The 16,598-nt window shown below is 32.7% G+C and overlaps 3 protein-coding genes and 1 pseudogene across 3 annotated transcripts; 1 reads left to right on the forward strand and 3 right to left on the reverse strand.

The window, feature by feature from the left end:
• Window positions 1-276: 276 nt before the first annotated feature.
• Window positions 277-2,662, reverse strand: LOC105766665 (pentatricopeptide repeat-containing protein At2g36240). The gene has a single exon (XM_012586225.2). The coding sequence runs from the start codon at window positions 2,571-2,573 to the stop codon at window positions 1,095-1,097; it is 1,479 nt and encodes a 492-aa protein (XP_012441679.1). The 5' UTR covers window positions 2,574-2,662; the 3' UTR covers window positions 277-1,094.
• Window positions 2,663-3,802: 1,140 nt separating this feature from the next.
• Window positions 3,803-4,826, reverse strand: LOC105766667 (uncharacterized protein At2g29880-like). The gene is made up of 2 exons (XM_012586227.2): window positions 4,464-4,826; window positions 3,803-4,388 (listed from the first exon to the last, which is right to left on the reverse strand). Exons 1-2 carry the CDS (start codon window positions 4,824-4,826, stop codon window positions 4,122-4,124), a joined length of 630 nt encoding a protein of 209 aa, XP_012441681.1. The 3' UTR covers window positions 3,803-4,121.
• A 4,404-nt stretch (window positions 4,827-9,230) lies between these two features.
• Window positions 9,231-12,836, forward strand: LOC105766666 (1-(5-phosphoribosyl)-5-[(5-phosphoribosylamino)methylideneamino] imidazole-4-carboxamide isomerase, chloroplastic). The gene is made up of 8 exons (XM_012586226.2): window positions 9,231-9,423; window positions 9,521-9,582; window positions 9,928-10,135; window positions 10,860-10,945; window positions 11,067-11,168; window positions 11,382-11,515; window positions 12,142-12,190; window positions 12,345-12,836. Exons 1-8 carry the CDS (start codon window positions 9,288-9,290, stop codon window positions 12,519-12,521), a joined length of 954 nt encoding a protein of 317 aa, XP_012441680.1. The 5' UTR covers window positions 9,231-9,287; the 3' UTR covers window positions 12,522-12,836.
• Window positions 12,837-13,684: 848 nt separating this feature from the next.
• On the reverse strand, window positions 13,685-15,513 carry LOC105767235 (AT-hook motif nuclear-localized protein 22-like; annotated as a pseudogene).
• Window positions 15,514-16,598: the final 1,085 nt, after the last annotated feature.

The following is a 16,598-nucleotide window of genomic DNA, read 5'->3' on the forward strand; positions in this document are numbered from 1 at the left end:
TGGCAGGTGGTGGCATTAACCCTCTTAACCAAGTAAAACATTAAATTTAAGCATTTTAAACCTTTAGTTAAATAGAAAATTTCTAAATTTGGCCCGTCTAAAAATTAAATAATTTAATTCAAGTATTTTTAACACAATAATTTTAGCTTCCCAAAATTTTATAATTTTATCTTTATCTCTCCTAAACAAAATTCCTGGTAAGTGTGTAGATAACTTACAAAATCTTCAGAATGGGAAATGGCAGCCATGAAAGGGTGATGTAGGAAGATTAGTAGCTAAACAAGTGGGAAGAACCAAGTAACATCATAATGAACCAAAAAAGAACATAATAATCCAAAGATAATTCACAAGGTAAAGAAACAGAGTAAATACTAAATATAGTAATACATACAGACATCATAAAAGGAGTATAGAGCAAAAGGAAAAGAAAACCAGAGGCGGGTAAGACGGTGAATAGGGCCACTTCCTTCTGAAGTGCTGCAAATACACTGAGAAATGTTTACAATTAGGGAATTCATCAAATTGAAGATCTGTAGCGGCCCTAGCATCAGGTGTTCAGTCCTTTGGTCCGTTGCTTAGCAAATAAATGCTGTTAACTCAATCATATGCAGGGAAAAAGCATGATAGCCAAGTACTAACATCATATAGTATCCCATTTTGTGCTCTCAGACTCAAGTAGATTTGTTGTCAAATTTCGAGGAAGATCCGAATCCATCCAAGCTTCTTTGCTTGGTGTTTAGCTTCAGGCTGATTAGGAAGCGGAAGATTGCTTTTGATCAACGGATTCCCCCTTGCAGTTCGAAGCAGAAGATTGCCTGCACCAACTGACTTCACTTATCAGGCACTAAAGTGAATTTCACAGCACATTGCTTGCAAACTCTTGTTCTTCCTTGAACTACCAGTGCTTGTCATGCTAGTTTTTACAAGTAAATAATGCAGTCTTTCCTTCTCTAAATCAACTTATAACATCGGTCCTGAATCAATCAAATGCCAATTAAACTTTTCAAAGAAAAAAATTCTTCCTCTCCGTTGATAAGAAAACCAGAAAATCTGAGATAAATTTGGGCTCTGATATCAATATTCACAACTCGTACTCACCTATGAATGGCACTAACTTTCTCCAATTTGGAACTTGTAGAATTGGAGAGTCCATCCATCAACCTATTATATGTAGCAATATCAGGTATATATCCTTTATCCAACATCTCATCCACCAAGTTTTCACCTTCCTTTCTTCTCCCATCCCTTGTATATCCATACACCAAAATGTTATAAGTCACCTCATCTGGTTCTAAACCCTTTGCTGAAGCCAATAATCTAAATTTATTTGCATCCATTGTTCTTCCCAAATCACAAAGATCTTGTATAAGATAATTAAAAGTCAGGATATCTGGAACAATACCATCTTTAAGCATTTTTTCCATCAATCCAAATGAATCTTCTCTTCTCTGGGATCTCCTTAAACCTTCAATCAAAGTGGTACACGCAATCGAACTTGGAACATCTCCTTTCATCCATAACTCATTAACCACCTCAAATGCCCTACCAGCATTGCCTTTACCACAAAGCTCTTCAACCAAACCACAACAATCAAACCCCTTCGGCAAAAGTCCCTTCCTACAGAAATCAACGATCATGTCAGATGCCTCCAGAACCTGGCCTTCCTTACACAAACCCTTGACCAAAATCTCACAAGTCGCTGTCGAAAATTGGCACCCTGATTGAGTCATCTCGTTTGCCATCTCAATAGCTTCCTTAACCTTCCTTTCTCTGAAAAACCCTTGAATCAAAGTATTAAAACTAACCACATTAGGCCTACAGCTTTTCTCCTTCATTTCTTTAAACAACTTCAATCCTGATTCAAACTTCCCATTCCTGCAATAACCACTAATCAAAGTATTAAATGTACACACATCTGGTTTCACTCTGTCCTTTTCCATCCTCTCATAAAACCTCAAAGCGTTATCAAAATCCCCACTTTTCAAATACCCATTAATCATAACATTATAAATAACGACACTAGGCCTTCCATCGATCAATTTCTTCATGGTTTCAAAAGCAAAAACAGCATCACTCAACTTCCTAGACCTACAAAACGCATCGATAACGAAACGAAAAAGGGGTTCTATCTGAGGGCAAGAGAAGATACCTGGAGAGCAAGGGCAAGGATTGGCAACTATAAAACTAAGGAGAGAACGAAGCAGGGAGAAACGGTGAGAGGAAGCTAAGGAATGAGCCATCCACAGGTAAGTAGAGTGATCATGACGGAAAGAGTCAACGGTGGAAGCCCAAGAGAAAACTTGGAAGTCATAGTGGGTGAAAATGGGGTGATGGTGAAGCTTAGTTTTGAGGAAGTGAAGGAGGGTTTTGGCGGTTAAGGGTTGGTGGGTCAGGTGAGCTTTGAGGAAGGAAAATAGTTGCTTGTGGTGATGGGGTTGGGGTGTTGTGGGGAAGAGAGAAAGGGAAGGGGTTGGTGTTTGGGGTGAGTCCATGAGTGGAGACAGTGGTGGGAGTGACTGGGGGCATTTCGATGGAGGATTTTGGAGAGGTTTAAGAAGGTTCTTCTTCTTCATTAGCTATTTTTTGAAGAACAGAAAACTTGTCAATATGACAAACAGGAAATAATGACTTTTGATAAGGCCACCGCCTTTTGTTGTTTCGATTCCAGGTAAGTTTTTGAAGCCCACCCGAGTCCCTTTTTCGGCCTATCTCAACCTTTTAACCTTTTGACTTGAATAACCAAGAAATAAAAAATAAAAAACCAAACAGCTCGCTTGGTTCGCTCTAATAGAATAGAGATGTAATGAAATAGAGGCGTAATAGGTAATTCTTTTGTTTGGTTGAATGGAATAGAATAGAGACGTAATAGTATTCTTGTGCTTAGTTGAATGGAATGGATGTGTAATAGCATAAGAGAAAAAACTAAAATGACTAGAATACCTTTAGCAGAAATTTGTTTAGGTAAATGATTATTATTATTGTTATTAAATTTCAATAAGATTATTAATATCAGTAATAAATAATTTAATCATATTTTAACATAATTATTATTAAATATATTTTAATTAAAATATATAATTTAATAAAATTCTTAATAATCAATATTCTTATATGAATTTACTAAAATCATAATATATGATACTATAAAATATAATTTGAAATAATTATTATTAAATATATTTTAACTAAAATATATAATTTAATAAAATTCTTAATAATCAATATTCTTATATGAATTTACTAAAATCATAATGTATGATACTATAAAATATAATTTGAAATAATTTTTATTAAATATATTTTAATTAAAATATATGATTTAATAAAATTTAAAATAATTATTACTAATAAATTTTCTTATATGAATTTGTATAATTTAAAATAATTAATATTAAATATAATTTAATAATAAATATATAATTTCATAAAACTCTTACTAATAAATTTTCTTATATGAATTTGTATAATTTAATAATAATATATAATTTCATAAAATTCTTGATAATAAATTTTCTTATATGAATTTGTATAATTTAAAATAATTGTTATTAAATATAATTTAATAATGATATATAATTTCATAAAATTCTTAATAATAAATATTCTTATATGAATTTACTAAAATCATAATATAACTTGAGAATTATATTCTGCATAAACATAATTAACTTATATTAACAAAAGGTTAGATGAAAATGAAATTTTATATCATAATCCATATGTTATATAGTTTTACAACATCAAAAAAGTTTGAACATTGATTTTTAATGGTCAGAAAGAAATCTTCTGACCCATTCCAACCGCGCATCAGAAGGTAAACTAAAGAAAACTAGCATTTGAGTTGGATGATCTGGAATTTTACTCAAAACTCGATACTGCTCATCCACGGTTAAACCTTCAATTTCACATAAGGTTGAATATAAATTTGTAGCTTTCTCTTGGATGATCTGGAATTCTTCTGACTTCTTTTGAACTACAACATCGGAGGCAATACTCCTACTGATTTGTTCACCAATGGCCCGCATGTTTTCCGCCAATAAAGTGGCAGCCTCGTTAAATGAAGAAGAAATATTTTCACTTGCATCATAATTCTTCTTTTTCTTCTTTGAAGATGAGGAACCTCATTGGTTTCTACCTGGTTGCGGCTCCGTAGCAGAAACATCCATGTCATCCAAAGAGACATCAGCTTCGCAGTCATAGAATTCGTTTCTTTCTTCATTAATATCTGTAGTAGGTACATCAGCAGTTGTTTGAGCATTTATTTCTTCAATAACATCAGCAGCTGTTTGAGCATCTTTACCAGTCGCTCGATCTCGTGCGTAGATGGTTGTAAGTTGGTCGTAGTAAGGGAAACTACGATGTCTGAATTGACCGGCTTCTTTATGACTCTATAAAAATGAGGAAATCATATTAGTTATAAGTTGAGAATAAATAAGATAATAAAGACTTGAAATAATTCTTACATTTAAATAAGAGTTCCAAACCGCATCTTCAGCAACAACGAGCTGCCTATGCTCGTCCCAACCAAAACCGCTATTGTTTTGACCATTAAGCATGTCATACACGATTGACCAATCCCTTTTTAGTAACCTAATCCTCGATTCTATATTAGGTTTAGCCTTCAACATTCCATTGGGTAAAGCCTTTTCTAACATTTTTTCCAACTCATTTAAATAACCGGCTTTGAACCCCGTATCAGCATTAAAGGTTCCAACATTGTGCAAGTCGACCATGCAGGAAACCAATGCTGCATCTTCTTCCGGAACCCATTTCCTTTTGGTTCCGCGAGAAGCTTGGGAGGAAACATTTTCTGAAACACCTGACATAATTATCTTAAGAAAAAAAAACAAATTAAATTTAAGTTTAATATCATGAATCAAAAGTGAACACTTTATAAAATTATAATTAAGTTAAATATCATGAATCAAAAGCTTAACACTATATATAATTTCATAACACATGATGAATGAAAAGAAATTAAATTATAATTCAGTAAGTTTAGTTCAATACAAAAAACAATTCAAACACCTCTAAAGTTTCACAAATTAGATACATAAAATAACAAAAACAAATTAACTCAAACTCATTTTGTCCCTAAACCTAACTAATTTCTAGACGCTTGCCATTCATCGAACATTTGGTTGGCTAGTTTCATCCTCCAAGTAGCCCATGAATCTGATGGATGAATATTTACGATATTCGGTTCATCGTCATCTACCACATTACTAGGTAATCCTTCTCCCACCTCCGCTTCAATAGGATCAATACTCATATGGGTTCGAATAAAGTTATGGTGTAAACAACATGCAATAATGACTCTATTGTGCATCCTAACAGGATAGAATGATGGACTCCTAAGTATTCCCCATCTAAGTTTTAATAACCCAAAGCTTCTTCCAATAACATTACGTGCTGAGGCATGTTTCATATTAAAAAATTCTTGTGGAATACTTGGCTGATAACCCTGACGCCACTCATTCAAATGATATCGTTGTCCTCTAAAAGGTGCAAGAAATCCCTCACAATTTGTGTATTCAGCATCAACTAGATAATAACAACTATAAAAAAAAACTTTTTTTAAAATAATTAATTCCCCAAAAAAATTTGATCTGAATGAATAATTCAAAGTCCTCTAACTATCCACTTTACCATGAGGAACTTTTAGTCCATGTTTTCTACTAATGGCATCTCGAAGAACCAGTCCATCAGCAACTGAACCTTCCCAACCAGGAAGAACATAAACAAATTGCATATCAGGTGTACAAACACCTAGCATATTTGTTACTATGTCACCTTTTCGCGTTTGATATCTAGGTTTATCAACTGTTGGAACCCTAATCTTGATGTGGATTCCATTAAGAGCACCTAAGCAATTCTATATCACATGATATAAAACCTTGAGTTAGATTACTAAATTTAAATCTAAATCAACGAATACTAAATTTAAATCTAAATCAACTAAATGTTGTACAAGCTATATATAAAACTCAGTCCAATACCTTAAACCATTTCCACCTTGTGTCAGAAGAATTAGCTGTAATTGGCTCTGCCTTTTTAAATAACACATCTTGTAAGCGTATGACAACATTTAAAACACTATGAAATGATCTACTAACAGTTTCCCCGGACCTACTAAAGTGATGCTTGATAACTCGATTTTTCAGGTGATGGGAGATGATATGTAAAAATATTGCCACTTGCTCATCAACAAGCATGTTTCTTGACGACTTCAATCCCCCTAACGATTCTAACATCTCACATAGTTTAAAAAAGGCAGTTCTATTCATCCTAACTTGTTCAATATAGGTCTCGTCACTAGCATATACAAGCTTTTTCACATAATCCCGTTTTGCATAAAAATCTAAGATATAGGACCTAATCATTGGTCTATAAGTATGTAGGCTAAGGCTGGCACCCATTGTAAATAAGAACCAAATCGCAATTCTACAGATTTGCAACCTTTTTGTCAATGCAATACCAATTCTTTTACGCCTCACACTTTGTGCAATTAAAGGAAAACGAGCCATTACTGCAACATATTAAAATTAGAACACACTATCAAAGAATGAAGTTGCAATAACACATTATCAAATAAAAATAAACAATACAAATTTAGAATCTTTACGAAGCAAAAAAGTAGAACTTAAATGATATCGTTGCAACTTTAATTTCATTTCTTTATCAATCACCCAAACATTAAAGAAAGAAAATACATTTAAATACATTTTCTATAAATTTGTGAGGTGAACTGGATACAAATAGTCTAATAGCAATTTGCATAAATTATTCGTCTTGTAATTAAAATTTGTAGGTATATGTATAATTGACCTAAAATTAATTGTTGGTATTTGTTAGATCATAACTAAACTCATTATAATTTAAAATTATAAAGCATGTTCAAAGTTTGTCCGATTAGTTTATTTATTGATGATAAAGATATAAACTACAAAAATCTAAAATTTAATTCTTACCCTAAAATTTTTGAACTTCACCCCGCTTATAATCCTATTTTGTTACGAGTAATATACTCCCACTCTAATGAATCATACATATATAATATATTCCTAAAAGTCCTCCCATTTTTCCTGTAAATTTCTAATTTTAAAACAAATAAAATAAAGAATGAGGATTTGGTTTAATAATGAAATTGAAGTTTTAAAACTTTATAACATTTTAAATTTAAATTTCATTTCAGTATAAATATATATAACTGTTTTTTGTAAATTTAATCTCATTTACATCTACAAATAATTATTAAAATGTAGCATTGTATTTGCAATTATGATTGTGAAAGAAACAATAATTATACTTTTGAGATATTTTGTGCTAAAGTTGAATTTATGGGGAAAAAAGTAGGTTTGATATTTAAATTGACTTAATTTCACTTTCAACATCTTCTAAATGCTACTATTGACATGTGTTATAGTTAAAATTGTTAATGTGATATTTTAAAATAAAAAATATTCACTTGATAATTATATAAAAATAATATTATAATGAATTGAATTAAACACAAAATTTTAATATTATTATCAAGTTTAAAAATTAACGTTAGCATTTTAATCGGTTAAAGTATCTAGGCTAATATTGATGTACCAAATTATATTAAAATTAAAATATAAAGATTTAACCTTAAATTTGAACATTATATAAGCATCGAAATTGAAATTTGATTGTTTTTACATAATTTAAAAATAGAGAGCTTATTATCTAAAAAAATCCTTGTAAATTAATTCAATAATTATTTGAGTCTTTAATAGAAAACAACACTTAATTAACCCTTAATCGAATATAAATAATAGCTCAAGTAACTCATTTACAGCATTTGATTTCAAAATCTAAAGAATAACAGAACTATATCCTACTATACTTGCAATTAATAATCCCCAAAACAAGCAGGAACCATAACAAATCAAGAACAATATCAAAACAATTGCAACAATTTCCAGTTTCATCTTCTAGTCACTAACAACAAGAAGCTAATATCTGAATTGAAAAAACAGCACTAACAACAATTTCCATTGTAAACTCTTTGAAAAAACAACAGACTATCAAAAAACTGTCTGAATTGAAATGGCAATTCACAAGTTTAAACTCTTTCAAATTCTCTGGATCTAGACAGCCTAAAAGCACATACAACTAGGTGAGCAACTTAATAGTGCTTCCATTGTACAATGTTCTTTATAAGAGCCACATAATACCAGCCTGGATCAGTCATTAAGCTAACTTAAAAAACAAAGCTATAATTGCTCACTGCCTCAAGTCTGCAATTAAGCCTGGCATTCAATAGTTATGGAATCCGAAACAATTTGATTAGCAATCACATGATTCTAACAGCATGGTAAAACACTTCAGTTGTTTTCACTTTTAGACATTTTCCTATGGTAATAATTCCATGTTTGTGTCAGTCATCGACTATCCAACATTTGATTTCAAAATCTAAACAAGAACAGAACTATATCCTACTATACTTTCAATTAATAATCCCCAAAACAAACAGGAACCAGAACAAATCAAGAACAATAGCAAAATAATTGCAACAATTTCTAGTTTCATCTTCTACTCACTAACAACAAGAACCTAATATCTGAATCACTACCAAACGAACCAACCAAATGCCCAACGAACCAACCAAATACCCAGTAACCAACAGATATAAACACACAAAAATCCAGAATTTGGTACACCCATTAACTAAAACAAATATTGCAATACAAACAAGAACAGAAACAAAGATTACAAAGATTTCAATTTTTTTCTTCAATTCTCTGTAATAAAACTATTTAGCCTTAAAATTCAACAACTCTTTTAATCGAACATGCAATACAAACATTGAAAATACCTCTGGAAAACTAACCTGTAATGAGGAAATCGGGGAAGAGTGCGATGAACATGAACCTGTAATGAGAAAACGGAAATCGATTTTAAGTGAACAGTGAAAATACCTCTGGAAATCGGTTTCTCCTTGATAAAATGAGGAAGCGTGGGAGAATCGGAATGTTGAGGACGATGGCAGAAAACGGAATAGAAAAGATGAAAAGACGCGGAATAGATAATCGGCGCTGAGGGGGCGTAATGCCTATTACGCGCAATCAAGGTAATAAAGAAGTAATCGATTCGGGGGAATGGGATTAAAGCGAACCAAACAGGCGCTTCCTAGTGGGCCCGCTGCATAGGGCATGCATTCCCCCAACCAAACGCCCTCTAAGATTTACTAGTTAAGTAACTTAACAACCCATTTCTTCTTCTCTGGAGTGGCCCCAGGAGTTTTCAGTTTCAACCCAAAGATGAGAAGTAGCAGCCTCCATGGGACTTCTTCGATACGGGAGCTAAGTAGCATTTCTCATGGCAGGAATTTCAAGTCCTCCTTTTACGATTCTTCCAAGCACCCATTTGCCAGAGCCATCCCTTCACTAAGTTTCAGTATTTCTCAAACTTCTACCATTTTCACTTTTGGTTTTTCTTTATTGGGTTTCTTAAATCTCTCATTTTTTTTCTTTTAATTTATTTCTTCTTGCAGAATCTTGTCATTTCTGTGTTCGTTGCGCTGTCAGTTTTCGACCTTGCATTGATATTCACAAGGTAATTTGAGTACAAAGGAATGCTTTTTTTTCTTGGTTTATTTTGGATGCAGAAAGCTGACATTCTTTGTTATAACTTTCTAGTATACAATTTCTATAGACTGATAGTTTTCATCTCATTGTACAAATTAATTTGGTTAATTATATGTTGAAACAAATTTCATCCTTTGGCTAGCATCGTTAAAGGAACCTAAAAGTAATTTTGATTCTTTGGTGTTTTTATTTTTGTTCTCATTCCTGCACTATGGGAGGAGAAAAGAGGTTTTCTTCATGTATTGGGGCTTGTGTGAGACTGGCTTTGACATTTTTGCTAGTTCCTAACACGTGAAATATGATTTAATACCAGGGGAAAGTGAAACAAATTGTTGGGTCAACTCTTAGAGATTCCAAGGAGGATGGATCAACCCTTGTAACCAATTTTGAATCGGATAAGTCGGCAGCTGAGTTTGCTAACTTGTACAAAAAAGATGGGCTAAAGGGAGGTCATGTAATCATGCTTGGAGCTGATCCTCTAAGCCAAGCAGCAGCCATTGAAGCATTGCGTGCATATCCTGGTAAAAACTGATATTTCAGTTTCATATTTAGTTGTCTGTTTATTTCAGTTGTCTTTACTGCTTATCATAGTACTTTTTGTGATCGCTGCCAAATCTTTCTGTCCTAAGATGGTCTAATTTTCTGATTCCTTGCAATCAAGATAAGTTTTAATGTTATTAATATATAATATTCTTGTAAAAAAGTGAAATTATTGATTCGAAGATAGATGCTTCTCTAGACGCAAAAGGAGTAGTTGGAGTTAATTGTCAATATTAAGTTGTTGGAACTTTATTTTCATTTGTAAATGTTAGGCTATTCTTCGGTAAATTGGGACTTTTTAAGTGCAATGTTTCAGATCATTTTCATAGTAATTCAGGTATTCTTAGATTATCACTGCAGACGAGTTTGTTAACAATACTATTATCATATATATTTGTGATGAATAGGAAACCTTTTACAGGTTGAAAATTTCTGATTCCAATATTCTTATACCTTTGGCATGATTTTCTTTGTCTTCCTGAAAGTACTTGATATCATTGTGAAAGCTTTGAAGGTCAGATACCTATCCTGGTTAGATGTGTACACTCTCAAGTCATGATGCAAGCTTCTACTGGTTGTACTGTAGTCTCAAATGAAGTTTCTTGAGAGTGGTTGTCTCATCCTTGTTCTCTATCTTTGGTAATATGTTTAATGTTTACTGACCTTTCCTCTGCTGAACTTATTGTGAGCACTGGAAAAATCTAGGTGGCTTGCAAGTCGGAGGCGGGATCAATTTAGATAATTGTTTGAGTTACATTGATGAAGGAGCCAACCATGTCATTGTCACCTCAGTATGTTGATCAATTTTTAACATTATTAGTTGCAAGATGTGAAATCGACATGTACAGGGTTTGCTGAGAGAAAACATCTTCACCTAATCTTGTGTATGTTTTCTTGTTGGATTTGTTGCAGTATGTATTTAACAACGGGCAAATGGACCTTGAAAGGCTCAAAGGTCTTGTCAATGTTATTGGTAAGCAAAGACTTGTTTTGGACCTTAGCTGCAGAAAGAAGGTAGGAAATATTTCTGTCTTCTGCACACTAAATACTTGGAGAAATCTCTTCTGAATTTGATTATTGTCATGCACATTCTACATCGTTATCCTCCATTACTCCTGATTCCCGAGTCCCCAATTTTACTCCCTTACTCTTGAGTGTTATCTTCTGAGTTGATAGAATGCTTAATTTTGGCTGTTGTTAATCATAAGATGTTGGTTTCCATTGCAGGAAGACAAATATGCCATTGTCACTGATAGATGGCAAAAATTTAGTGATGTCTATCTTGATGAGGAAGTATTGAATTTTCTTGCCAGATTTGCAGATGAATTTTTGGTTCATGGTGTGGACGTTGAAGGGAAAAAGTAAGTCCGAACTGTGTCATTTATTACAACCTGCAATTCACACTTGCTAGTTTGTATGCTGTTGTAGTTTTTACCTGGTTGCTCTTTCAAACATGGATGGTCAATTATGATTTGTCAGTTAGTTGATCTGGATTCAAGTTTTTGTTGTCGGTGATCAGTATGCTTGTTTGAATTATGCGATTGTGTTGTTTTAGCAGTTGTCTCTTGTTCTTGCAGCTTTGAGTCTCTTGATTATCTTGATCCTTGCTCTGAGCTGACCATTGTATTAATGGCACTCAGAAAGGCTTGTCCATCATTTTGCTCACAACAATTCAAAGATATCCAATCAAGCTTTATTCGTGCTTATATGTCTGGTTTGCTTAAATCTGTTCATAAGTGCCTGCTGTACCATATGGATTGATCACTCTATGTTTTTAGAATGTTTAAAGATTGGGAGCTTGTAAGGCATAATTGGTTAGAGTTTCTGCATTTTGTACCCAACTATACCCCACTCCAACATGTCCTTTATGGAATGTCTGAGGGTTGAGGTGTTTCAGTAGTTATTTGCTTCAAACTTCATCAACAGAAGGGTAAAATGATTTGTACTTCCCTATGTATTATAACTTCCAATGGTTTATTTATTACAGGCTAGGAATAGACAAAGATCTCGTGGCTTTGCTGGGCAAGCATTCTCCGGTTGGTAGCTCCTACATTTGCCTCCATTATGTTTTAGTCCAGTTTTTGGTCTATCATTGCATTTGACTTTTTCTTCTATTCCGTGAATGTAAAGTGCCCGGGGAATTAGATTTTGGTTATAAGGTTCTGACTTATTAAGGTGTATATTTTGCAGATTCCTGTCACTTATGCTGGCGGTGTGACAGTAATGGATGATTTAGAGACAATCAAAGCAGCAGGGAAAGGACGAGTGGACATCACCGTAGGAAGTGCCTTGGATATTTTCGGGGGTAACTTAGCATACAGTGATGTAGTTGCATGGCATGAGAATAACAGGAGGGGCATAAACTAAAGTTGTCGAACTACCTGAGGCCCTAGAAGTTACCTGGTCAGCCAGCCCTCACTCAAGGTGTGCTAAGACGACTTAAAACTTAAACCTGAGTCAACCCTTGATCTGCCGGGCTTCCCAAGATCATCACCTTCTTGGCATGGATGATTGTAGCTGTGTTGTGTTATAGAAGCTTCTACCGGGAAATCCTTGGAATGAACTTGTGATTATTTTATAATGCATTGCATACTTTACAAACAATAACCCTTTTTTTTCTATGTATTTCTCCTGTTCAGTTTTATGTATCTGATTTTATGATAAAACCAGAACTTCATGCCACCAAGTTTGTAGATAATTTAGTTGGAAGAGGAAGAAACCTCCGAAGTTGGTCGAGTTGCTAACAGTAAGATACCATTCTTTTATGATTTTAAGCTTGCAATAAAACTTGGGAGAAAAAATATAGGGCAAATTACACTTATGATCTTTGACCGCGTGCCTGTTGAAGAATGAGCCGGCGGCTCATAGGCAGTGGCTTGGTTAAGGGAACCCACCAGAGCCGTAGCGAAAGCGAGTCTTCATAGGGCAATTGTCACTGCTTATGGACCCGAACCTGGGTGATCTATCCATGACCAGGATGAAGCTTGGGTGAAACTAAGTGGAGGTCCGAACCGACTGATGTTGAAGAATCAGCAGATGAGTTGTGGTTAGGGGTGAAATGCCACTCGAACCCAGAGCTAGCTTATTTTGGTTACTCTAGTTTTTTCTTAATTTAGTAGCTTTAATTAAAATAATTATTCAAATTAACCGTTAAAAATTCTATTAATTTATAACGAATTGTTGATATGACACATTAACCCATTGAGTGATTAACACGTGACAATTTTTTTTTGTACTTTGGACTGAAGTCGAGGAGTCTCTATAATTAGTTCAAAACACTTTGTTTTTATTTTTGTTCTTTCTCTTCTCATTGCTTCTTTTTTTTTATTTTTTTTGTTTTCTGAGATGATAGATGAGCCTTTCTCATCCATTTAGCGAAGATGAAACAAAACCTAGAAAATGTTGCTCAACAAACCCAGATTTCCTAGCTATAAATCCAAGTTTTTTGTTTATCATCCTCTTGGTTGTAGTTGAGGCGTGTAGATGAAGCTGAACTAAAATCACGAAGCAGTGGTAATGGAGATTGTTAGCTAGAATGGAGGGTGACCACCATTGGCCCAAAATGCGTCATTTGGTAATTGAATAAAATTGAGAATATTTGGTGGTAGTCCGAGAAAAAGAGGCACATTTGACTCTGCCAACGCTTGTTGTCGCTGTTGTTGCTCTCCGACTACATCTGACGATGATTCAATTGCACTGCTTGGTATCAGAAACTATGGTGGTTCTTTTACTTCCAATGGAAGTCTCTCATACGCGACGTTACTAAACGAAGCTGCCATAATCACAATAGGGCCTGAACACGTTAGTGTCCCGACAACACTGCCACCCATGCCCGTTGACCAAATATATGGTTAGACTTGAGGCTGCATGTGGTGCCGCTAGAGACAAGAACGAATCCGAAAATGATAATATCTCAAAATGCCCATGTAAGCTCACGATTGCACCAACCGAGGATGGTTGCTAATAGAGGATTGAGCGGAGGAAGCGGATCAGAATTGAATTCAAATTGTTCGATTCAAGAAATAAAGATTTGGATGTAATCTAAAAGAAAGAAACCAAATAGATTTAGAAAAAAACAACAAAAATAAAAAAATATGAAATTTAAAAATAAAGAATAAATATTTAAAGTAATAACTAAATAAAGAAAAATAAACTAGGTGGAACAAGTAAACCGATGAATAGAATGATAAGTGTCTAATTAAACCTTTTGAGATATAAATCTTAACAAATTCAATTAATGGCTTTAATAAACCTTTCAATAAATAATCCTTGACCAATTAAATGGTGAAGAATGGATTTTCACAAATTTTGTAAAGAAAATCGAGAAGAAAACTATTTTAAAAATCACAAAAAAATTGCACAAAGAAACAAACTCTCGAGTTAAAAATTTTATTAATGAAAACAATTGTGTGCTAATGAACAATGAAGAAGTCTTTATATAGGCTAGCTAAGTACATCCAAATAAAACTTAAAATATACTAAAACTCTAATTAATCTAAATAATAAGTAATTTTAAACTAAATTTTCTTGTTTGACTAAGAAACAAAAATTCCTCCTAAACAACGTAAAATACTTAAACAATATCTAAAATTCAGAATAAATAAATAATAATTTTTTAAGTCTAAAAACCGAACCCAATTTGATTTAAACTCAAATTAAAAGCCCGTAACTCGTAATTTATGTCATAATCGCATCTAGAAATTCTCCTCATGCAATCTTCACTAAAACGGTTATAACTTGAACTCCCAAACTCAAAATTGAGTGAGTCAAAGTGTGTTTTGAAGCTAATAGACAGATCTTCAAACGCTATACAGACATCTAAACCCATAAATGCCTTGATTCCATCCAAAAATTCATCGCAAGTTGACTAATTTTTTCAGTTTGAAAATTAGCAACTTGGTTGATTTGACTTTAATAAATTTCACCCATTCTGTGCATGTATCTTTCTCCATTTTCTCAAAAAGGTTCATCCTTATATATCGTCTTTGATTAAATCTTAATTTGATTTGCTCGACCTTTGATTTTATTGTTGGGCCTTGAGGTAGTATAAACCCATCACATCCATAGGTCTAAAATCAGGCCTTGACACTCGCATTAGTTGTCAAAGTGTAACATTGATAACCTTCCTAGTTCTGCTCATGATGCAAATGCCTCCCTTGCGTCATCGAGCGAAGGTGGAGACGCTCTTGACGATGTCGTACTTGTTGCCTATTTTTATTACGTGACTGCGTAAAGCGTTAGCATTGTCTCAAGTCATGATGATGGGTGGCTTAGGTTTGTTCTTGGATCTAGCAGATCTGCCTCGTGGTTTTCTATTATTTAGTTCAACTTCATCACTAAATGGATGAGAAAAGGTCATATACCAAAAAAAATAAAAATAAAAAAGTGAGAAGGGAAAGTACAAAATAAAAATAAAAATAAAGGTTTTTTTGTCCTACCTTTATTCAAAAGTTCAAAAAAAAAAAAATCACGTGTTACTCACTTAATCAGCTAATGTGTTATGTCAACAAATCGTTAGTGTATTAATAAAAATTTTAACAACAATGATTAATTGAACAATTATATTAATTAGAGTAATTAAATTAGAAAAAAATAGAGTGACTAAAATAGGATAATGGGTGTAGTTTACTTTACCTAAAATAATAATTGAATGGAAGTAAAATATTGAATAAAAATATATTTTTTATTTTTAAAAATATTTATAATTAATGTGATGCAAAATTTTTTCTTACTAGTTTTTATACTAAATATTATATAATGATTTGTCAAAATCCCAATATCCCAAGATTGAGTTTTATATGGTCTAAATCATGCTTGAGATTTATTTAGATTTTAGTTTAGTTCAACATTATGTGTAAGTTTTGATTAGATTTATTCTGATTTAAGTTTGATATATTCTGATCCTATTTTGAAATAATTGATTATGATTATTTAGATATATTAATTCTCATATCGAATGTGTTTATTTTAAAAAAATTAAATAATATATTTTATGATATTTACAAGATATATGCTAATTAAATGAGAATTGACCTAAATTATAATAAAAATACTGAGAGAATAAAATAACATTTTAAAAGGTTAAAGAGCTTGGAAAGTTTTTGTATTATAGTGACTAGATCAAATTAGTCCCACTATTATTAAATAGATTAAGTTAGCCTTTGTACTATTAAAAAATAAATAAGTCCAAATTATAACAAAATTAACATGTATTGTATAGAAAATGTCTTGAAAATTAATTTTTCAATTGAAATTCAATTTCAAACAAAAGATTTCATTTAGAAAACCATTAAAAATATAAACTCGATAAATAGTAAATGATATTTTTAAATAGTAGATGTTAATTCTATTTCAATTTGGCATTATTTGATTCTTTTAATAGTATATGGATTAAATTGATTCATTTAATAGTAAAGAGACTAATTTAACTAGGCCACAATAATA

This window comes from Gossypium raimondii, chromosome 4 (assembly GCF_025698545.1).
Source record: "Gossypium raimondii isolate GPD5lz chromosome 4, ASM2569854v1, whole genome shotgun sequence".
In the NCBI taxonomy this organism is placed as follows: domain Eukaryota; kingdom Viridiplantae; phylum Streptophyta; class Magnoliopsida; order Malvales; family Malvaceae; genus Gossypium; species Gossypium raimondii.